Consider the following 24,604-nt stretch of genomic DNA (forward strand, 5'->3'; position numbering starts at 1 on the left):
ATTTCGGCTTAAATTGAAGAACGTCGGGAAAACCACTAAACCATTCAGGTATGACCTAAATCATATCCCTGATGAATATACAGTGGAGGTGAGGAATAGATTTCAGGGATTAGACCTGATAGACAGAGTGCCTGAGGAACTATGGACGGAGGTCCGTAACATTGTTCAGGAGGCAGCAACGAAATCCATCCCAAAGAAAAAGAAATGCAAGAAAGCAAAGTGGCTGTCTGATGAGGCTTTACAAGTAGCTCACGAAAGAAGGGAAGCGAAAAGCAAGGGAGAAAGGGGAAGATATACCCAACTGAATGCAGAGTTCCAGAGAATAGCAAGGAGAGACAAGAAGGCCTTCTTAAATGAACAATGCAAAGAAATCGAGGAAAACAACAGAATGGAAAAGACTAGAGATCTTTTCAAGAAAATTGGAGATCTCAAGGGAACGTTTTGTGCAAAGATGGGCATGATAAAGGACAAAGAAGGCAGGGACCTCACAGAAGCAGATGAGATTAAGAAGAGGTGGCAAGAATACACAGAAGAACTATACAGGAAAGATCTGAATGTCCCTGATAGCCATGATAGTGTGGTCACTGAACTTGAGCCGGACATCCTAGAGAGTGAAGTCAAGTGGGCCTTAGGAAGCATTAGTAACAACAAAGCTAGCGGAGATGACAGTATTCCAGCCGAGCTATTTAAAATCCTAAAAGATGATGCTGTTAAAGTGCTGCACTCAATATGCCAACAAATCTGGAACACTCAACAGTGGCCACAAGACTGGAAAAGGTCAGTTTACATTCCAATTCCAAAGAAGGGCAACGCCAAAGAGTGTTCAAACTACCGCACAATTGCGCTCATTTCACATGCCAGCAAGGTGATGCTCAAAATCCTACAAGCTAGGCTTCAGCAGTATGCGAACCGAGAACTACCGGAAGTACAAGCTGGGTTTAGAAGAGGCAGAGGAACTAGAGATCAAATCGCCAACATTCGCTGCATCATGGAGAAAGCAAGAGAATTCCAGAAAAACGTCTATCTCTGCTTTATTGACTACGCTAAAGCCTTTGATTGTGTGGATCACAACAAACTGTGGCAAATTCTTAAAGTGATGGGAGTACCAGACCACCTTACCTGTCTCCTGAGAAACCTGTACGAGGGTCAAGAAGCAACAGTAAGAACCAGACATGGAACAACCGATTGGTTCAAAATTGGGAAAGGAGTACGACAAGGCTGCATATTGTCACCCTGCTTATTTAACTTATATGCAGAGTACATCATGAGAAATGCCGGGTTGGATGAATCAGAGGTCGGAATTAAGATTGCCGGGAGAATTATCAACAACCTCCGATATGCAGACGATACCACCCTAATGGCAGAAAGTGAAGAGGATCTAAAGAGCCTCTTGTTGAGGGTGAAAGAGGAGAGTGCAAAAGCTGGTTTGAAACTCAACATTAAAAAAACTAAGATCATGTCATCTGGCCCTATCACTTCCTGGCATATAGAAGGGGAAGAAATGGAAGCAGTGACAGATTTTACTTTCTTGGGCTCCAAGATCACCGCAGACGGTGACTATAGCCATGAAATTAAAAGACGCTTGCTCCTTGGGAGGAAAGCTATGGCAAACCTAGACAGCATAGTAAGAAGCAGAGACATCACCTTGCTGACAAAGGTCCGTCTAATCAAAGCTATGGTTTTCCCAGTAGTAATGTATGGCTGTGAGAGCTGGACTATAAGGAAGGCTGAGCGCCGAAGAATTGATGCTTTCGAACTGTGGTGCTGGAGAAGACTCTTACGAGTCCCCTGGACTGCAAGGAGGTCAAATCAGTCCATCCTAAAGGAAATCAACCCTGAGTGCTCATTGGAAGGACAGATAATGAAGCTGAAGCTCCAATATTTTGGCCACCTAATGCGAAGAGAAAACTCCCTGGAAAAGACCCTGATGCTGGGAAAGACTGAAGGCAAAAGGAGAAGGGGACGGCAGAGGATGAGATGGCTAATGAATATGAACTTGAGCACGCTCCGGGAGAGAGCGCAAGACAGGAAGGCCTGGCGTGCTATGGTCCATGGGGTCACGAAGAGTCGGACACGACTGAACGACTGAACAACAACAACAAGGCAACTTTGGGATGTCTGGTAGCCATTTTTGTCACCCAGATCCCCTGTGGGCTGCACCTACATTCCTGTGGTATCAAAATTTTTTCACGAACAATAATTTTTAAAAGTGGCATCCACAGAGGCTACGGAGTGCCCAAAGGGTCACAATTAGCTTGTTTGCAAGCTAATTTTGACCCTTTCTATGTTCTGTAGTAACTACAGAGCGCTACAAGAATCTAAAAGGAGTCAAAATGGCCACTCTGGATGCCATTTTTAATTTTTTTTAAATTTCAATTGGGGGGCAGTGGGGGGCACAGTGGGGACCACATCTTGGCCACCCCTACTTTAAACATTTGTTTAAAACAATTATCTTTTGTTACAGGACCATTCCACTTTTAACTCTAAACAAGAAATACAAGAAAATCCAATGAAAACTATGACAATCTAATAAAATAAACCAAACAACAGAGCAAGAACTACCCGCAAAAAATCCAAAGCAGGGAAACTAAAAAGGGCAAGCAGATTGCAAAACAAATGCTCGTCTAAGCAGAAAACTCTTCATCTGATTGTGAAGCAGAATATTTCGAGGCAGGGAGTTTCATAATATGGGTGCTGTGACAGAAAAGGCCATCTTAATATTAACACTGAGTTCTTAACAGTAGCGACTTTATCAGGCCATTTTACATATACGAAAACATCACCATATTGGAAAAGAAAATGTTACCATATCAGAGAAAATGCTAGGAAATGTGGCAATTTCATTGGCTCCTGGTTGGTTTCCAGGCCCAACTCAAAGTACTGTTAAGTCCTAAACAATCTGGGTCTACGACACCTAAGGGCCCCCCTTTTCCCATATGAGCCTACATATAGTTTAAGATCTTCCTTGGAGGCCTTTCTTCAGGTGCTCCCACAGTACGAAAAGCAGTGGGTGAGGGGTTATGGAAGATTACAGAAGACAGGGCCTTCTTAGCAGCAGCACCAAGACACTGAAACTCCATTGTAGACAACTCCATCCTAGGAAAAACTCCTCTGCTTCTTCCTTGCTGACATTCCAACAGCTGGTTAAGGAAGTTTGATTTCAAGTAAATTTTCAGGCTTTCTGTGACTGAAGGGATTTCTTCCTATTCTGTTGAGTTAGGCGCAGTTGTTTGTTGAAATATTCTGCTGCTAAGTTTGTTAGGGGTGTGTACAAAAATAAAAAACTGCATTGCAACTTTCTTCAGCTAGGGGAATGCTTTGCTTTGGACCCAAGACAGAACCTCTCTTTGGTTGTCTCCCTGTCGGGGGGGGGGGGGGGGTCCTTTGCCTACCACACTACAGTCTTCATTTTTCCCCTACGCAGGTCAAAGGAGATAGTGCTGTCTCCACTGAGTTGCACTCCACTGAGAAAAGAAAGTGTGTCCCCCCCTTGCGAACAGCTGGGGGAGGCCATCCCCCAGAAAAAATATTTTCCCAAGGTCATCTATACCATTGCGACTCAAAAAGCTATCTGAATTTTAGACCAAAGAATAAAAATTATCAATAAAAACCTATTTTAAGAATAAATGGTATGGCTAGTACCAGTAGTAACATGATCAAACCCTTTCCCGATAACCTGCTGTTTCCTATATTAACGCTCAGGTCTGTAACACAGCAAAAGATTACAGCTGAATTTTGAGCATAAGATTTCCAGTGCTAAGAAGCATATGCCACACTGAGATCAGCAGGTGGTGGCTGTCAACATCCTGCGTTAGAGATCAAATGTCACATGGCGCAATCTGTAGCTGGCAGTTTGCTGCAATGAACAAATAATGCCTTTGTGTTATTCTTCAGTGTGGCTTTATGTCTCAGCGTGGCTTTGTCTCTCTTACCTGAGGAAGCTCTGCCATTAGATAATAGAAGCCTTTGTTCTCCTGTCCAACCAAGGCACCGGCGGGCAGACGGACATCTTCAAAAAAGAGCTCTGCTGTGTCCTAATTTTAAATAACATACAGAAAACAAAGTCACATATTTCACGCCACCATTTCCCATCTCTGTTAGTTACACGGCCCTTCCCTTTTTACACACATGAGCAATGCAGCATGCTACGGTTTTGCTGGCGGGGAGGGAGACTACAAAGAAGTTGGAGAAAACTGCTCATGAAAGCAATTGCCGGCCACATCCAAATTTTAAGGGCAAATTGGGCCGTGACAGCAGGAGCCATATTTGTACGTTCTGTTGACCTGTAGTGAGCAGTGGGGTGGGTCTGACTTTTAACATCAAAGAGGCACATGGCTGATCATATTCCATCAACCCAAGCACTTAAGGGATCATTAAGGGAAAGTTTGCAGAGGTGGGTGAAAAAGAAACATCAGACAAACTGCTCTTTTGTGTGATGTGTGCTCCTGTAGGCATCATCCAAGTAAACCTGGCTTGCTGCATATTTTAGCCATAAATTAAGATCTGAAATATTCCTCAAGTTGTGCTGGCTCTTCGCAGAGATCACTGCATATGTCCATTAAGATGCCATAAGACTCTACTGTTTTTCCTGCAACAGACCTAACATGGCTACCCCTCTGGAAATTCATTGGAGTGACTAGTACAGGGGTCCCCAACCTTTTTGGTCCTATGGGCACATTTGGGACCACCACAAAATGGCTCTAGTGGAGGATGTGGCTAGTCATATCATGGCTGCCATGGAGGCCTGGCTAGTCAAGAGGTGGGGGAGTGGAGAGAAATAGCAAGGCTAGAGCCTGGAAGGGAGGGGGAAATGGAAAGAGTTGCTTCCTAGCCAACCCAATATTCTTCCATCCTCACAGACCTTGCCTCCTTTGCTCTCTCTCCCCACTCCCAGCATCTAGCCTATTTCTATCCCCCATCCCCTTTGCCTTGCTGTTTCTCCCTGCTCCTAGCCTCGCTCTTTCTCTCCCCCCTCCCCCTTTGCCTAGCTTTCTCTTCCTCCCTGCTGAACAGCTGATCAGCAGCAGGTTCAGGAACAGCAAGAAGAACGAGGCGCCCTAATGTTTTTCAATTTATTACTTTTTTTTTAAAGGGGGGCAGGGAAAAGCTTTGTAGGTGCCATTTGAGGCACCTGTAGGTGCTGCCATGGGGACCCCTGGACTACCAGGCACACCCAAGACTCACCTGTGCCTTAAGTCCTATTTTCTCAAGCTTACGCCCTTTGATGAATCCTTTCATTCCATTTTCTACTAGGAAGAGGCTAATGCCATGAGCAGGAGAACGGGCCTCACGGTTGGTAACAGCAACGACAATCACTACATCACTCATCCAGCCATTCGTAATGAACACCTGGAATAAAGCAGAGAGTATAAAGGTGTGGGCTATTGCTAATGATTTCTTTGTCTTGGATGCAGAGGCTTCATTAAAGAACTTAAAAATAGCCATGGCCTACTTTGAACTGTGAAACCTATCACAATCACGCTCCCGCATAGCCAGCTATCCCCTATTTTGTAATGCTTGAATTCTCTCTGTGCAAGCTTTTGTTGCTGAATTTTATCTTGTTTTCATGCTAGTTCTCCAATTTAATCAGTATCACTTTGAATTTTTATTTAAAGGAGGACAGGAAAATCCCAAAGAGACTCAAACCCCACCCTGTGCCTTAAGGCAAAATCCTTCAGATTATCCCATTGTCAACTAATTCACACCATAAAGACCAAGACAGATATACACCAAAGAGGCTTACAGTGCCCCAAGTCACAGTAATTTTTAGCTTTCTTTTAAAGTAATGCATCACTGAACTCAATGCTGGTATAAGCTACAGCAGAAGCAACACTAATGTTGCAATCTAGTAAGCACATATATGTGGGAGTAAGACCCACGGAGGTCTATGGGACAAATTTCAGAGCAAATACATGCTGGGATATTGTGCTGAATGTCAGCCATACCAAATAAGCTAACAGAACTTGGGCAGGAGGGTGCTGTTGCACTCGTGTCCTGCTTGGGGGGTCCTGGTCAACAGCTGGTTGGCCACTGTGTGAACAGAATGCTAGACTAGGCGGACCCTTGGTCTGATTCGGCATGGCTCTTATGTTCTCAGCAGATTGCTCTAATCACTGCTCCCATTGATATCATCACCCCACGCATTTTGTCTTTGTCCATGCTGAGCGAGAGCATGGAGAAAGGAACTTGGCCAGTGTTGGTAGCAGCATCTCCTCCCAGCGGCAGCCGAGTCTCCAACTTCACATGCTGGCCCCACTGGGGCAGCAAACAGTGTGTGAACAGTCAGCCAGCGTCGGGAGGAGCTCCTCTTCCCAGCATTAGCAGAGTCCCCCACCATTAGCATCCCCAAGCAACCTCCCAATTGGGAGGGGTAGCAGCACACCGGGGGGGCCCCTCCTGTTCTCTGATCACAGATCAGAGATGACAGCCCAGATTCTTCCAGGGAGCAGGGTTTGGAGGTCAAACTCTGCCCCCTGGAGGCCTCTAAGGTGATGGGGGAACCTCTGTGAGTCAGATTAGGTCCACAGGTCAGAGGTTCCCTCTTCCTGCTCTAATGAATTTCAGCAAGTCCGACATGCTATGAATGACAAGTGAAAACAACAGGAATAATTAAGAACACAGTGGCAACGCTCCATATGCTGTTACATCTCAAAAAGCTTTTGCAGCTCCACCCAACCCTGTGTTGTCCAATGAAAGATTTATTTTTTTACCCTTCCCCTAAGGAGCCCACGGCAGTGTACTTGGAGTTATCCATTTTTTATTCACAACAGCCCTGTATGGTAGGCTAAGAATTAGTATTTTCCTCCCTCTTCTCCAGCAATTCATAACTATAAGAGCCAATATAAAGCCACCTGGTTGCATGGGGATGGCATCTAACATGATATTTTCACTGAATCCTAAACAATACACTCACAAGGAAAGGACAAACATTTTGACATTGATGGAGTCAAGTTTTCATTTGCCTCCTTGGTCCCTCCAGCCAATTTCATACCAGAGAAGCCATTCTCTTGCCAACTCTTTTGAACTGTGAAATATTTGAGCATTGGTTACCCTGTGCAGACCAACTGTGTTAGAGCACAAAAAGGCCAAATTCTTTAGATGGACTTTATATCTTTCCCAAACAAAAGGAGCACAGAAAAGCACCTGCTAAGTTGACTGAGTTTTAAAGTTGCCAACAGCAGCAGCCATGTTACTTTGGCAGCAGGAGTCATCCTACAAAAGGCAAAGGGAGAAGGCTTGGCACTGCTCGACTGAAAAGCTGTACAATACCAAGCCCTTCACTGCCAACCTAGAAACCCGGATCTCAAATGGCTGCAGGACGGTTCAGTCCTGATTCCACAAAACTGAATCCTCCCTGTACATACCTTACTGCCATTTAGAATCCAGTCATCCCCGTCCTTTTTTGCAAACGTTCGCACACCCTGCAAATCACTAAAAGGAAAAAAGCTCTTAAACAGCGCACAGTATTTTAAAATAATCCCAGCATAAACAGAGATATTGGATAATGGAGGATCTATTATATTTACAAGCACATTCCCCAAATGGACAGACTGCGGCACAATCCAAAAACAGAACCCAGGTGGGAGCTAGGTATATATAGGCACAAACTTGATTCCCACCAGCCGCAGTTACCAAGAGCAGGGGAACAGATTTAGGCTCCCTTCCAATAGTGTGCCACTGCCACTCACTCCTACGGAAAGAAAAAGTAAAACCCTAGATTTGGGCACAGTATTGCAGTGAAGGCCAACCCTGCCCTCCACCTCTGGCGTTGACTGGAGCAGCCCTCAGTGGCAGGGATCCTGCCAGGGTGTTTGGTTGCCCCACAAGGATCCTTGCAATAAACACGTCCTCGCTTCACAAACACACTACTTATCATATGGCAGGCAGTTACTTAAAGCCTGCATAGGAATCCAGCCTACCCAGGAATAGGCCCCACTGAATGTAGTGGGACGTACTCCTGAGCATGCGTACAGCTATGCTGTTAGCTAGCAGCAATTTACAAAGGAGTATCCAAAAAGAAAGACAGGGTATCTGAACACACAAGAAAAACTAAGGAGAAAGTCAAGGGTATGTTAACACTTAACTCGCATCCAGAGTATTTACATCCAATTTTACGTGGTGACAATTGCTTTGCTTCTATTTTGTCCATTAACTGTATTTACTGCTGGGCATAATAGCTTCCAGTTAATATTCGCCCTTTTTCTTCTGCTTACTACATTGGACACTTGGAATCATTGCCCTATAATTTCTTGTAATGGCAATAAAGCCTGGCATTTATAGTACATGCGAGTGGTTGCAGGCAGCCCTCAGAGGCCTTCACTGTCTGCTGTGGCTGCCTACATGCCTGAATTCCCCCTGCAATCCCACCACTCAGCTGTTCAGCAGGCTGAGGAGAGCAGGGGGGATCTTCACAATAATGGAATGAGAAGCGCATTGGAGTGTTACCTGGATTTTCATGGAATCAGCTTTGGTCCGTCAGGGACACACGAAGCAAGAAAAAAGGTACATACCATACCTTTAAAATCTGGTTTTCACGGGTCACACAGCACTTGAAAGGACCATAATTCAGGGCTGGGTTTGGGGAGTAGAGCTGAGCATGATCAACTGGGCAGGGGCTGCTCAACTAATGAGAGAGGCTTGTTTCCCAGTCCATGTCCAGGCTCCCCTTTGCTACTACATTATTATGAATGGAGAGTAACTAATTCACAATTATGATAGCTAGAAGCAACCTAACTATCCAGAACAGCATCTGAAGGCTCCCACTGAGAACAGCCCACCCCCCAATTTTGCCCCATTTCACCAAACTGTCACAGAGTTATTGCTCCCCCGCTTTCCCCAATGTGCACACTTTTCCATGAAGAAGCCAAAATCCCTGATTGAGTGCAGCATCTGAAGGCTCCCCCTGAGAGCATCCCACTCCCACCCCACGAATTTCACCCCATTCCAGCAAACTGTTGTGGAGTTATAGTTTCCAACCCCCTTTCTCCTTCCCTTGGGCACTTCTCCCTGCTTGCGATGACAGACTTCTCAGAAACCATTCCCAAGACCATGCTAGATCGCTACAGCGATAAAGCCCTCATTCGCATAAGGGCTTACACCCTTAAGCCCTTACATCAAGCATCGCAGAGAAGCGAAGTTATGAGATATCACAGAGGCAACTTCACACAACATCAGGGAAGCAATTTAACACAACCTCACAGAAGCTAAGTAAAGTAACCTTCAGAGAAGTGCATCATCACAGAGCCTAATTAGTCCCACTGGTGAAAAGGAAGCGCAGGGCAATTCTGACAGCTTGAGAGAGCACTCTAGGGCTTTCATATGTTGGAAAGGCAGGCAAGTTACTATAGTTACCTAGGTTACTGAGGGCAGGGACAGGTGAAAGACACACCCCTAGGAACGCCCCGATCTTACCAAATTTAAAGCAGAGGTATGGGCATACAGCAGCTGAACTACAGGGGAGCCGAATTAAAGAAAAACAACAGACTAAAGGTACTCTGCAAAAATGCAGCTTCCCCACAGGTAAACTCCAGGGTGGCCGCAGAGCGTCCACAGTGTCATGTGTCGCTAGTAACTTTATGCCACAGCAGCATCAGAGAAAGCCTCCCATGTAGATGGCCCCCAGGACTGCAAGTGGCAGGTGGGATGTGGGACCCCTCCTGTATATTGTTCTCCCCATCACAATCGCACTCCCCAGCCCCTTAAACAGCTTGTGGAGGGGCAGAGAGAGCATGTTGTAAGTGCGATGGAGCACCCAGATCCTGAGTTTCAGACCTAAAACAACAGTGCACACACAAAGAAAGGGAGAGAGCTTGATTCTGCTCCAAAATATTTCGCCAGAGTAGCTCCAAATGCTCTGGACTGCCTTTGGGAGCCACCCCTCCCCCATGCCTGCCCTGGACCAGTGAAGAGAGTGCACCCTGCTTCTCCAGTTTGAGCCCCACTACCACCTTCATATCAGGCTTACCCTGTGCTCCTCTGTGCTTGTCTGGCTCTGTGCACTCAACAAACCTCCCAAACAAGAGGAAAATTCTGGGAATGAAAGACTGGAGGTTTAAACATTCTGATCTCCAGACACTGAGATAAGAGGGAGACAATGTGTGTGTCTCTCTGTGTTTCTCTCTCTCTCTCTGTGAGAGAGAGACAGGGGTGGGAGTGGAAGGGGAGGCTGCCCACTGCCACCTTTGGCCATTTCTACCACTGACATGCACCCCCCAACACACCACCCATTTGCCATATGCAGCCCTTGGGGGCAAAATGCTTGCTCACCCCGATGTATAGAATGCTTTTGAATGTGTTCAGAGCTTTTCCTATCCACCCTCTCAGTAATACTGAAGAGCAATTTTGTAAGGTGTGTCAACAATATCCCTATAGGAGGGGCTGAGGATGATAGAGGAGCCTTTGCCAATAGCTACTTAGTAAACTCATGGCAGAGGCGAGATTCAAACCAGGTCCATCCTGGTTTACAGCTCCATATTTTGACCAATGTGCCAGTCCTCTAAGCTAGTTAAGTAAGGCTTATGAATAATAGCTTGCCCACTCGTTTTATCCTATTGGAAGACAAAAGTATTTGGTATCTTAAGAGTATATACACACACTTAAATACTTTAATGGGATTTGAATTCCAAGTCGTTATAAATAGGATTGGAGTCCTTAGGTCATACAGTAACATTTTGACTCACCTTCCAGCTCCAGGCTCTGTCATCGCTATTGCACCAATACACTTGCCTGCTGCCATTTCTGGAATAAACCTTTTAATCTGCTCCTTTGAACCATAATTTGCTATATAGGGCATGACAATATCAGAGTGAAGGCTGAATCCTGGGCCTGTACAGTTAACATACATTCTGAAAAAGAGAAAAAGAGAAAGAGAAATGTTTAAAGAGCACTTCAGTGTTTTTAGGTTGAATTTTACATATGTTCTTGGAACACAGATAGAAATCTGTATTTCTAATTACTCTGATAATTTCATAGTCTTAGGTATCCAAAGTTTCAGATATTTGAGGGGAGTAATGAAGCAATCAGCTGGAGTTACTTATTCAAAAATATTGCTTAAAGAGAAATTAAAATCATAGAATAGCTCCAACTGTTGACAGTTTAAAAAAAAAAATAAGGCAATGTCCCAGCCCATCACCTCACAGAAGGCAGGATGCTTTGGCAGAAGCATGAGGTGTCATGGGGCCTAACTATCCCCAAGGTGGTAGATGTGTGTCTAGGCTGTACCAGTTCAGACTGCATGGTGGAGATCTTGATCAAATGCTCCTCTATGCAAAAAGAACTTCCTCCACACAGAAAACTAGCATGTCAAGGACAAGGATACTAGCCTATCTCTGTGAGGAGAGGATATGGAGGAGCATTCATGCAGTCTGAAGTGGTATAGCCCAGACCCAAGTCTACCACTGCAGTAAGTAATAGCCAGGACACATGACAGAGGAGACTCATGACTGGATCTTCTGACAGCTATTCTTTACTTCAACGCAGCTGCAAGGAGCTGCTAATTGGATGGGAGAAACGGCACTGGGGGAAAGGGATGGTTAACGCTTTCTCCCCATGCCATTTGATGTTATAGAAGAGCTGCAGATGCACTGGCTCTCTGGCATGTCATATACACTATGGGCATAATTAACATTACCCTAGCACCCTGGCTCAATAATCCATGTAGTTCTGGAAGGCACAGCCTGGGAGCCACCAGGAACAGTGTTAAGGCTCTGTAACTGCTACAGAAGCAAAGGATTATATGTGCTCCCTCCCTAATTAAAGACGGTTGTTCCCTATGTCTGGGGAAAACACGAAAATGCCTGAGTGCGATACCACTATGAGTGTACATTTAAACTGGCCTATCAAAAGCCCTGGCATGAAAAAATCCTCAAGCATCCCCGCTTTCCAGTCAGATCAAGCACTACCTGAGTACTTAACAACACCCTTTTGTTTTGAATATTGGGCTATTCTACTTCGTATAGCAAGCTAGACAAAAAATTAATAAAGAGGCAAGGAACCTACCTGCACCTTCTATTCAGTGACCAGAATCAAACTATTGTTTCTTTTGTTTTAACCCATCCCAGGTCCAGCCACTGAGTTCTATGTACCCTTTACTGAAAACCCTATTTATTTATTTTCAGCATTTATATAGACAGATTCTGGAGTGGTGAACAATAAAAGATACAAAGGTAAGGCGAAAGAATAAAACTCCATGTTAAAAATTATTATTTTTTAAAAAACAGAATTCCAATAAAAACTGGACAAGATGTTTTCAGGAAGTGCCAGAAACAACACAGTGTTAGTGCCTGCCTGATGTCCAGAGGCAGGGAGCTCCAGAGAAAGGGGGCCACCACACTGAAGGCTATTCTCTGGGTGGACTCCAATCGCACCATAGATCCATGCAGAACCACCAGGAGCACGCCCTCTAATGATCTCAGTGACGGGGCAGGTTGATATAAGAGAGAAGGTGCTCTCTCGGGTATCCTGGTCCCAAGTTGTTTACCCTACAATGTGCTTTGGAGTCTGGGCAGCCAATGTTAATTCTTTCTGCTTTGACATTCTTCCCATAGGCGTGCCTCAGCCCTGAGAATAATAAACTCAGGTCTCAATGATTATTAATATCATTCCTCATGACTATCCTAGCACAAATATCTGCTCTAATGTCTCTTCCATACTTCCAGGACCAGACTCCCCTACTCTCCAATTCCATTTGCCCCAGTTAGATCCATTTGACCAGTATACCCAGGGAGAATGCTTTGTCCCCTGGGAAAGCACCCCATTGAGAGCAGAACTGGATTCTTCGCATACTACAGCCTGCCAGCCTTACAGTGCCTGGTAAGAGGACCACAATCTATGCATCCATTGTCGGTTCTGAGCCTGAAAGGGTGGAATTGGTCTCATAGGAAGCCTAGTGTACTGGGAAGCAGCTACCAAAAAGTCTCGAGGTGGATGCTACATTTCTGAATTTAATCAGAAAGTCTAAGGAGACGTCCCATTGGCAAGGTTCTCCATCTAAATCTGTTTTTAGCCAAAATTGTGATATTCCAGGGTCCCTAATAATGGCGTAGCTTCCCTTCGGTCTCCCCATCCCCACTTGCCAGACAGCTTTCTTTTGGATGTCTGTGGACAACTTGGTGCAGCCCATTGTCAACAAATACAACTTTCTCCAAACTAAATTGCCTCCCCCCCGGAGCCCCTGGCCACCGTCGCCAAGCAGCTACTATTTAGGAGAAGGAAGTGTCTTTGGAGAAAGTGTATTGAGGAAATGGAACAGAGGAAAAGTGGTAACTCTCCCTCCCAAAAAGCCAAATTACCAGCTCCATGCAGCTTCACTGAAGAAACAGTCATTTGGAGAGCTGATCATATCTTGCATCTGTTTTGGCCCCAAGAACTAGGTGCTGGAAACAAGGGGAAGAAGGGTGTAGGCCAGCTAGCTCAAACCCCTTCTCTTACCACCCAGTCAATACTTGACACTGCGCTTCTCTTCTGGCTATATTGAGCAAGCTAGTCTGCCTCAGTAACTTTGACAGAGTTCCTAGTTTGACAGATCATGGGAATGCTGTGGACATAGTATATCTTGATTTCAGCAAAGCATTTGACAAGACCGAGGTACTTTTGGTGGGAGACAAGAGGAGGTTGGGGGATGATGACCTGGTGTTGAATGGGTACGGCTACCCTTGAAAGACCAGGTCCGCAGCCTGGGGGTCATTTTGGACTCCCAGCTGTCCATGGAGGCTCAGGTGTCAGCTGTGAGCCGGACAGCGCTGTACCAACTCCATCTGATACACCGGCTGCGCCCCTACCATCCCAACCATCTGCTCCCATCGGTAGTACATGCCCTGGTCTCCTCTCGTTTAGACTACTGTAATGCGCTCTACGTGGGGTTACCCTTGAAGATGGTTCGGAAGCTGCAGCTGGTACAGAACGCGGCGGCTCACCTGATTAAAGGCAGCCACCAGTGAGATCACATCACTCCAGTGCTGAAGGAGTTGCACTGGTTACCAGTTGTTTTCCGGGCCAAATTCAAGGTGCTGGTTTTGACCTTTAAAACCCTATATGGTTCCAGCTCAGCCTATCTCAAGGAGCACCTCCAGCAACCTCAGACAGGCCACTTAACAAGATCAGCCTCGGATGGCCTTCTCTCTGTCCCATCAGCCAGGACAGCTAGACTGGTGGGGACGAGGGAGAGGGCCTTCTCTGTGGTGGTCCCCACTCTGTGGAACTCCCTCCCTAGGGAACTCCGCCATGCCCCCTCTTTAATGAGCTTCCGCCACACATTAAAAACGTGGTTGTTCAGGCAGGCATTTGGGGTAGATTAGGGTATTTTTAAAAATATGATGTTTTTAATGTAGAATTTTATGGTTTTAAACTGTTTCTAATATTGTACATCACCCAGAGTGGCTGGGTGACCAGCCAGATGGGCGATTAATAAATTTAATAAATAAATAAATATCCTTGTCAAGATGGTAAAGTGTGAGTTGGACAACACTACAGTTAGGTAGACCCTCAACTAGTTAAGCAACCGTACTCAGTGAGTACTAATTAATACCTCAACGTTCTCCGACAGGGAAGTCTCAAGAGTCGTGCTGCAGGGCTCCGTCCTAGGTCCTGTGCTGTTCAACATTTTTATAAATGACTTGGGTGAGGGTGTAGAGGGGTTGCATAGCAAATTTGCAGGTAACACAAAGCTAGGAGGGATAGCCAGCACCACAGAAGACGGGATCAAGATTCAAAAACATCTAGGCTGGAACACTGGGAGAATATAATAAGACTCAACGGAGATAAATGTAAGGTCCTGAATTTAAGTACAAAAAAATCAAATACACAAGCATAGGATTGGAGAGATCTGGCTTGGCAGTAGTACATGGGAAAAGGACCTTGTGCCTTAGTAGATCACAACCCGAATATGAGCCAGCGGTGTGATGCAACAGTTAAGAAGCTAATGCAATCTTGGGCTGAATTAAAAGAACCATAGTGTCCAGATCACAGGGAGTAATAAGCCCTATTCAGGTGTTCAAAAAAAGCGCTAAAATCAACATGTGATGAGAAGGAGCCCCACCCTTCTTCCTTGTCATATTTTGACTCGTGGAGGATGAACGTCTGAAGAGGAGAGCCCCCTGTATCTGTGGAAGCTCTCCAGGTGAGCAAAATCCATGTTCTGGCTCGCGTGGAGAGCCCCCATGGATACAGGAGGCTCTCCTCTTCAGCCTATCACCCTCCACAAATTGAGGGTGACAAAACACAAAGAGGGAGAGAGACAGGGCTGCAGCACTCCTTCTCACACGTTGATTTAAACCCTTTTTAAACATCTTAATAGGTGATTGTTCCACTCTATTCTGCATTAGTCAGGCCACATTTGGAGTACTCTGTCCAGTTTGGGGCACCCTATTTTAAGGAGGACATTGACAAGTTGGAAAGCATCCAGAGAAGAGCAGCCAGGATGGTAAAGGAGTTTGGAAACTGTGAGGAACAGTGGAAAGAGCTGGGCATTTTTAGCCTGGAGAAGAGAAGATTAAGGGGAGGCAAGATAGCAGTCTTCAAATATCAGAAACGCTGTCATGCAAAAGATGGAGCAGACTTGTTCTCCATTGCTACAGAGGACAGGACTAGAACCACCAGGTGGACAGTATAGGGAAGCAGATTTCAGCTAAACTTTAAGAGACATTTCCTAACAGTGAGAGCTCTTCAGCAGTGGAACAGATTGCCTCTGGGGGTGGTGGATTCACCTTTGGTGGAGGTAGTTAAGTAGAGGCTGAATGGCCATCAGTCAGTGATGCTATAGCTGCACCCTGCAGTGCAGAGCCTGAACTGAGCAGGGGGTTGGACTAGATGATCTCTGAGATCCCTTCCAACCCTATGATTTGATGCAGGCCTGGAGTGTCTGGAGCAGAAGTTACTTCACACACAGGCCTGAGTCTGTGGATATGCTCAGAGGATGAGGCACTGTTGAGTGAGCAGGAAGAAGTGAAAGGGGAGTAAGCCATAATCACTTATCACCTTCCTGTACCATTTAACACTCACTGGCCACCACCCCTCTACATACAGAGCTGACACACTCCATCCTCTCCATGTAGACATACTGTATCGTGGCCTACCACAATATCCATTCAAGCTATTTAACCATAATTGAAGCTATAGATGCCTTAGGGTGCAATCCTATGGCCGCTAGTCAGCAGCTAGACGGCCATAGGATTGGTCGGTTCCCGGGAACTGACCTGCACCCCCTCCCCCACCACCTCGTAGGCAGCGCGGATCGGCCCCGTGCTCTGCACTCAGAAGAGCTGCGCGGAGCAGGAGAAAAGGGGCATTCCTTGGGAGTGCAGGGAGGTTGGAACTGCTGGTACAACACTTCCTACGTGTCCTCTGGCCTCCCCACCCTGTGCTCCGAGGTCCCGTGCCGAAATCTTTTGCCGAAATTGACTGTCTCGCCATGAAAGCAGGGTGGCAGGAGCCCGGGCACCACTCCTCCTGCCCTGCAGTGAATAGGTGGTCGCCCCCAGGGTCAGAGGCAACAATCATTCCCCATAGGATTGATCTCTCCAAGACTTTTCTTATCTTCTTAGGATTTCTGTATAAGATTTATTTATTTTTTTAAAAGTGAAGAATTCATAGTTACTTGCTTCAACCCTTGAGGTTGTAGAAAGGGCAGAGCTGCAATAATATCACATTAAGTAGATTGAGCTATCCTTTACAGGGTCTTTACCATACTCAAACTATGCATTTGTTGACAACGAATTCTGTCACTATGAACACTAAACTGAATGGTCATCACAGTCAAGGAACTCTTTACAAGAACTAGCAACTTAAACAGTTCTCTAAAGTATTGATATCAGGGAACATGACGGGGGAAGCCGACACAAGTATTTCCCAAAGAATCTGCAATCAGATATCGAGAGCAGAAAGCACTTGACAACAGAAGAGTTATTTCACAGTGCCTGTGGTACTTACTGTTCTTCCCAAACAATTGCTGCAGAGAAGAGATCCCCTCCAATGCCACCATGTTCTTCCGATATATTGACACCCAGCAATCCCTGTTCTCCAGCTTTTTCCCAGAGCTCTCTGCTTACTTGTCCAGCTTTCTCCCACCTGCAAGCAAAATGAGATTGTATGAAGTCAGTGGAATTCCTTTTACACTGTTTGTAGTACAGTGGGTGGAAAACTGATAATTTGCTCAGTAAAATGTAAGCTTAATTGCTTGAAAACAAAGACCTTTAGCAGCAAAACAGTGTACAAGGATATATAATTTTATTTATGTGAGCGGGCGGGAAGAAAGTGTACACATGTGTACACACAGGCCCAGTTCATACATAATAAGAAGCCACTGTGAGTGAATTTCCTTGAGGGGCTTCTCACTGCGGTAGCCACTATTTTGAATATTCGGGGCACAGCAGGGGCACACCGTATTATTATATTTATTTATACCCCGCCTTTTTCGCAGTACTGGGATACAAGGCAGCTTACAAAAATTAAGACATATGAAAATATACAAAAGTTAAAATATAAATTAAACAATATAATTAAAATTATATTATAACATTAAAACAGCATTTTAAAACAGCATTTTAAAACAGCATTTTAAAACAGCATTTTAAAACAGCATTTTAAAACAGCATTTTAGCAGCTTACCCCCAGGTTCCGAATATGTCCCAAAGGCCTGCTGGAACAAGAATGTTTTAGTCTGCCTTGGGAAACACATCAAGGAGGGAGCCATCCTAGCCTCCCTGGGAAGGGTGCTCCACAGCTGTGGGGCAGCCACCGAGAAGGCCTTCTCCCGGGTTCCCACCAAACGTGCCAGTGACAGTGGTGGGACCGAGAGAAGGGCCTCCCCAGAAGATCTCAGGACACGGGCAGTTTCATAAGGGAGGATACAGTCTTTCAGAAAACCTGGACTGGAGCCGTATAGGGTTTTATAGGTCATAGCCAGCACTATGAATTATTCCCAGAAACAGACTGGAAGCTGGTGAAGCTGTTATAACAAGGGTTTGTATGCTCCCTGTAACCAGCTCCAGTCAACAGTCTGGCAGCAGCTCTTTGAACCAACTGCAATTTCTGAACACTCTTCATAGGCAGCCCCATGTAGAGTGCGTTGCAGTAACCCAAATGGGATGTAACTAAGGCATGTGTCACTGTGGCCAGATCAGACATCTCCAGGAATGGGCGCAGTTGGCGCACTAGTTTTAACTGTGCAAAAGCACTCCTGGCCACCACTGAAACCTGAGCATCCAGGCTTAGGGCTGAATCCAGGAGCACCCCAAACTGCAAACCTGAGTCTTCAGGGGGAGTGTAACCCCATCCAACACAGGCTGAATCCCTATTCCCTGATCTGCCTTTTGACTGACCAGGAGCACCTCTGTCTTGTCTGGATTACGTTTCAATTTGTTCCCCCCCATCCAGTCCATTACTGATGCCAAACACTGGTTAAGGACAGAAACAGCTTCCTTGGAATCTGGTGGAAAGTAGTAGTAGAGCTGGGTGTTATCAGCATATTGGTGGCACCTAACTCCAAAACTCCAGACAACCTCTCCCAGCAGTTTCATGTAGATATTAAATAGCATGGGGGACAGAACAGAACCCTGAGGGACCCCGCAAGCTAACGGCCATGGAGTCGAACAGGAATCCCCCAACACCACCTTCTGAGTTCGCCCCTCTAGGAAGGAACGGAGCCACTGTAAAACAGTACCCCCAAGTCCCATCCCAGCGAGGCGTCCCAGAAGAATACCATGGTCGATGGTATAGAATGCTGCTGAGAGGTCCAGCAGAACTAACAGGGGCACACTCCCCGTGTCCAGTTCCCGGCATAGGTCATCCACCAAGGTGACCAAAGCTGTCTCTGTCCCATACCCAGGCCTGAAACCAGATTGAAATGAATCAAGATAATCCATTTCATCCAGGAACCCCTGGAGCTGGGAGGTCACCACACGCTCTAATACCTTGCCCAAAAATGGTATGTTAGAGTTTGGACGATAGTTACCTAGTATGGTGGAATTCAGGGAAGGCTTCTTCAACAAAGTGGTCTCACAACCACCTCTTTTATGCATAATGGAACAATACCTTGTTCCAAAGAGGCATTAACCACTCCCATTATCCACTTAGCCCGTCCTCCTCTGGCCTCATTAATAAGCCAGGAGGGGCAAGGATCCAGCATACATGTGGTGGCTCCCACCGCTCCAAGGATCCTGTCCACATCCTTGGGCTGCACAAACTGAAAAGAATCCATCAACACTGAACAAGCAGGAGCCAACGTGACATCCACAGGATCTGCATCAACTACAGCATCCAAGTCAGAACGGGTCTGAGCGATTTTATCAGCAAAGTGCTGAGCAAATTGTTCACAGAGGGCTGTTGAGTGGTCAGAATTTTTATCACATGGGCCAGGATGTAGAAGGCCCCTGGCCACACGAAACAGCTCCGCTGGCCGGCTCCCTGCAGATGCAACGGTGGCAGAAAAGAAAGACTTGTTTGCTGCCCTCACTGCCACGGAGTAGGCTTTCAAATAAGCTCTAGCCCAAGTTGGATCGGACTCGTTCCGAGTTTTCCGCCAATGTCACTCTAGTCTTCATCCCATTCGCTTCATCGCCGCCAGTTCCCCAGAGAACCAGGGTGCTGGTCTGGCTCCACTCTGGGAGAGGGGACGCTCAGGAGCGATTGTGTCCACCACCGCCCTGGCCATTTCCCTATTCCAGAGATCAGCCAGGGCTTCGACAGAATCGCCTGCCAAGGCAGCAGAAAAATCCCCAAGAGCCCTCAGGAAACCATCTGGATCCATCAGCCTCCTGGGGCAGAGCAGCTTGATCGGTCCCCCACCCCTGCAGAGGCACTGAGGTCCAGTGAGTCTAAACCCCACCAGGTAGTGATCTGTCCATGACAACGGAACTACAGAAAGTTCCTTCACACCCAGATCACCGTCATCCTGCTCAGCATAGAAAACGAGGTCTAGAGTGTGACCTGCTGTATGAGCGGGGCCAGAAACCACTTGGGACAGACCCATGGTCATCATGGAGGACATGAAGTTCTGAGCCACTCCCGACAGGGTAGTCTCAGCATGGACGTTGAAGTCTCCCAGCAGAACAAGCCAAGGGGACTCCATTACCGCCGCCGAGATCACCCTGGCTAGCTCAGGAAGGGAAACTGTTGGGCAGCGGGGTGGGTGGTACACCAACAGAATCCCTATTCTGTTCTGAGCACCCACTTTTAAGTAAACACACTCAGACCCAGTAGACTGTGGGCCAGGGCACCTAGCGAGGGGGATAGTATCACGATAGACCACTGCAACTCTGCCCCCCCCCCCCCGAGGTTTAGCCTGCTGTACTACAGAAAATCCTGAGGGACAAAACTGAGATATATTAACACCCACAGCTTCATCCAACCAGGTCTCTGTAATACATACCAGGTCAGCATGCTCATCCAGGATCAAGTCCTGGATGGCAGCTGTCTTACCATTCACCAATCTGGCATTCACCAACAGTATTTTCAACCCAGGGGGACTGCTACCAAGGCTACCCAGGTTATTTGTATTGGGGGACCAATTGTGGACAACCAGGACCCTGTTATGGTCCCTGCTCCCCTGAACTTGTTACGTGCGAACCTAGTGAGGCTGGGTAGTTGGAGTGGTTGACAAGGCACCCAGAACCCATAGGCTGTTTTAGGGTTGTGGATGGCTTGTCAACCACCCCAACAATCCACTCTCACTGAGTTCACACATAACGAGAAGCTATGATGTGCCCCTACCATGGCCCAAATATTCAAAATGGCCACCGCCACAATGAGAAGCCCTGCAGGAAAATTCACCCACAGTGGCTTCTCAGTATGTGTGGAACAGGTCAATACACTGTCATTTCAAGAGTAACAATTTACGGATATCAGACAAAAATAATTTCAGCGTTGAGACGCATGATTTTAGCAGCTGGTAGTACAAAAGAAGTAGTCCTCTGCAGCTGCCTGATATGGCGATGCTGGTACTGGACTTCCATGTAAGCCTTTCCAAGAGACATAAGTCTCAAACTGAAAATATATCCTAAAGCCAAGTTCTTTTACTGCATGGAATACTAAGCTAGTAGAAATATGCATCTTTAATGTTATTTGTAAATGCAACCAATTGGAGAAAGCTTAGGCAACCGGAAAAAACTTGAAACATTTAGAAATGGAAACACTAGAGTGAAGAGAGACAATCGAACAAGATTATAGAAGGAAAAAAGGGAAGACTTCTCCAAGTCTCCCTGAGCAGTTAACTGCCACAGTTCCTGTGAATGGGAGCCGCAAAAAGTGAAGGGAGCGTAGATCTCCTTTAAAAAGGACTTGCTCGAGACTTGGGGAAGTGTGGAATAGACACAAGGCATCCCAAGTGTGAGTTCAACACTTAAAACCCTCCTAAGGGGGCAATCTTGTCCCCTGTTCCTGAACTGTTACAGTCGGCGCGCAGATTAGCCTATATAGTGTCTCAGCTTGTCAATTGCCTTGTATGTTTCATACTGCACTTTGTTCCCATTGACAGCTGAAACATACAAAGATATTGCTAAGGCAAGGCTACATACCTCTGCCAGCCGCAAGTGCACACTTGTGCATTGTGAAAAACCTGACACCCCCCCCCCAAAAAAAAATATTACCAACACATTTCTGTAAATTCCTGGGGCTGAAAAAATGCTTTCAAAGTATTGCAGCCCCATTTGGGCAAATGTCTGGGGCCAAAAAAAAAAAGAAGAAGCTGGCAAATGAAAAGGGGTCACGATTCGAGCAGGGAGGGGGATGGGATGGGCAGACAAGATGGGTTCTGCAGCACAGGACACTGAGATACCAGGTGGAGGACCAAGGAGGAAGGAGGGGGGAAAACAACCCACGGTGAGCCCTATCATCTGTCGGGCGCATCGTAGATTGTTCCGCAAACAACCCACACTGTGTAGCTTATTCACAGGGTGAATTGTCATGTCATGCAAGTGTGGCAAGGGAGTCACCAGATCTTCAAATGCTAAGCAACTATGACATCTGATGGTTTGTTGTTGTTTATTCGGTCAGTCGCTTCCGACTCTTCGTGACTTCATGGACCAGCCCACGCCAGAGCTCCTGTCGGCCGTCGCCACCCCCAGCTCCCCCAAGGTCGAGTCCGTCACCTCCAGAATATCATCCATCCATCTTGCCCTTGGTCGGCCCCTCTTCCTTTTGCCTTCCACTTTCCCTAGCATCAGCATCTTCTCCAGGGTATCCTGTCTTCTCATTATGTGGCCAAAGTACTTCAGTTTTGCCTTTAATATCATTCCCTCAAGTGGTGTGTTTTCTGCCACCACAATGGATCTATTGGCCTGCTGTTCTTGACATCCTGCAGACAGTAGACTACAGAAGGACTGATTTTGTCTCTGTAGAGGGCAGTCTTGAAAGATGAGTAGAATGATGGTATAAGCAGAGATGAGCAGCTGCTCAAGAGAAATGAACAGGTAGGGGGAGCACTTGAAGCAATTTAGAAGCACGGAGCTAAAAGTGAACAAGATGCCATTTAGTCCTTACCCCTGCCATAAGGCAGGACTTCCCACTCACCCAGCCTATAACCACAGATAAGCCTATATGGCCCACAGACCACATAGTTCCAGAAGCCTTAATCAGAGGAACATCAATACAGGATCCAACAGACCCATCAACAAGCAGCTGCCAGTTCCAGAAAAGACCCCAGATTACTGCTAAGCAGCCACTGGGGAAGCATCGGGCCTTCGATCCACATGTCAAAACAAGTAGTACGAAGCACAATCTTCTGCCTGGGAACTGACATTTCTACAAGGAGTATACAGGCATTTTTCCTTCACAGCCACGAAGACTAGAGGGAAAGCAAACATGCAGCCATTGGTATGAACGTTTACTCAAAAGCAAGTTCTACTGTGTTCAATGGACCTTACTCCAAGGTAAGAAAGCACAGGATCACAACCTTTATAAAACTTCTAATAAACATCCTTGTTAGTATATGTGCTGAAAATGAGGCCAACTGTAAAGCAACCTATTTAAAAATTAACAGTGCAATCCTATACATGTCTACTCAGAAGAAAGTCCCACTTAGTTCAGCAGGGCTTATTCTCAGGTAAGTGGGCACAGGGTTGCAGCCTTAGTTAACCTGTATTATATGATCAAACTAAGGGCCAAACCAGATGTGCAATGCATGTAACTGTGTTTTTTTTCACTTTCAAAAACAACAGCTGCAGGGGGATCCAATGGGGACTGCAGTGCACAGTGGGGGAAGTAATCCTCCCCCATAGCCCACTGCAGCCCCAGCAAAACAAAACCAGAAAACAGCTCCTGTAAAGCAGCTATTAGCCCTAGGACAGAAAGCTTCCATTGGTACCAGAAGCCACAACCCCAGTGGAGGAAGCTGCATGTCATTTAACATCACTTCTAACAGGAGGAAAAGAATATATTTACAGTATTTAACGTACTCTCCGTGATTTGGAACCACAGCATCCTGAAAGAATTTTCTCACACTTTGCCGGAAGATGTCATGATCCGAAGAGAAGATCCTCCGAGTTCCTATGTCCATTAAAGTTTTAGCACAGGAGGTTTCAAGGCGGGCCGAGTCATGATTTTCAGTTTGAAAGTACCTTAAAAAAATAAAATTAGACAGAATATCTGTAGGAAAAATATCACATTATACTGGGTTTTAAAAAAGAAAAACAAAACCCTGTCACAATCAAGCTACTGGCTGGCAGAACTGACGTTATAAGAACACAGATACCACTGAAAATGGCAACCACGTGTAAAGTTCCTCTCCACCTTTCTCCTCCACAAGGTTTAGCAAAACTTCCTAATCTCCTCCTATCATCACATGAAGCATTTCATTAGCCAACAGCTGCCAATATTGTGAAGTGGGAGCTGGGAAATGCTCAGTGTAATGACACACAGGCCATGCAGTACATTCTACTAACAGTTACTGGGTGGGCGGGGGAGTGAGGAAGACAGGGAACTCTATTCAGGGTAGGGATGTACGAAATTGCCCTTACCTGCGTTCCTTATTTTGGCCCGTCTTAATCTACGTAAATGTTTACGTAGACTAAGGCGGCGAAAATAAGGGGAACGCCGCCATTTGCGTACGCGCGTTTTGTTTTGTTTTTAAGTCAGACGTGATAGGCTACGTAAAGATTTACTCAGCCTATCATGTCGGTTTTTTTGTTGTTTTTTTACCTAGCCATGATAGGCTACGTAAATCTTTACGTAGCCTATCACGTCGGTTTTTTGTTTTTTTTAACACTGGAAATGGCGCCGCCAAAGCTGCCACCGGAGCCGCCGCCGCCGCCCAGAAGATCCGCCCCAGGTAAATCTTGTCCCGGGGGGATCCGTGGGGGCGGGGGGGCAGGCCATTCCCACACGGAGTTCAGGGGGCCGAATGCACTGGCATTCAGCCTCACCGAGATCCGTGGCGGAATTTTCTGCCATCCCTAATTCAGGGGTTGGCAACCTAGTGCCATCCAGACATTTTGGACTACAACTCCCATAAGAGAGCTTCAGCTATTGGGCAGTATAGAAATGAAATAAATAAAATAAACATAAACATAAATAATCCCTCACAATTAGCCATACTGGCTGGGGCACATAGAAGTTGTAGTTCAAAACATCTGGAGAACACCAAGTTGCCTATCCCTGCATGATTGCCATTTTCAGT

General features: G+C 46.2%; 1 protein-coding gene across 2 annotated transcripts in view; it reads right to left on the bottom strand.

The window, feature by feature from the left end:
- The window catches only part of ACADL (acyl-CoA dehydrogenase long chain), a 42,390-nt gene that overhangs the window by 12,726 nt on the left and 5,060 nt on the right, over window positions 1-24,604 (bottom strand). For both annotated transcript variants that reach the window (XR_014785673.1, XM_084819264.1), the window contains exons 2-7: window positions 23,385-23,546; window positions 16,924-17,061; window positions 10,680-10,844; window positions 7,365-7,431; window positions 5,185-5,349; window positions 3,933-4,034 (exon numbers count right to left, since the gene is read on the bottom strand). Coding sequence is in view for 1 of the 2 variants with exons in the window: in XM_084819264.1 (XP_084675390.1) it covers window positions 3,933-4,034; window positions 5,185-5,349; window positions 7,365-7,431; window positions 10,680-10,844; window positions 16,924-17,061; window positions 23,385-23,546 (799 nt within the window). In the remaining variant the exon portion in view is untranslated. The remainder of the gene's footprint in view (window positions 1-3,932; window positions 4,035-5,184; window positions 5,350-7,364; window positions 7,432-10,679; window positions 10,845-16,923; window positions 17,062-23,384; window positions 23,547-24,604) is intronic.

This window comes from Heloderma suspectum, chromosome 1 (genome assembly GCF_057233095.1).
Source record: "Heloderma suspectum isolate Gila_16-S chromosome 1, 16-S_ref, whole genome shotgun sequence".
Taxonomy (NCBI): domain Eukaryota; kingdom Metazoa; phylum Chordata; class Lepidosauria; order Squamata; family Helodermatidae; genus Heloderma; species Heloderma suspectum.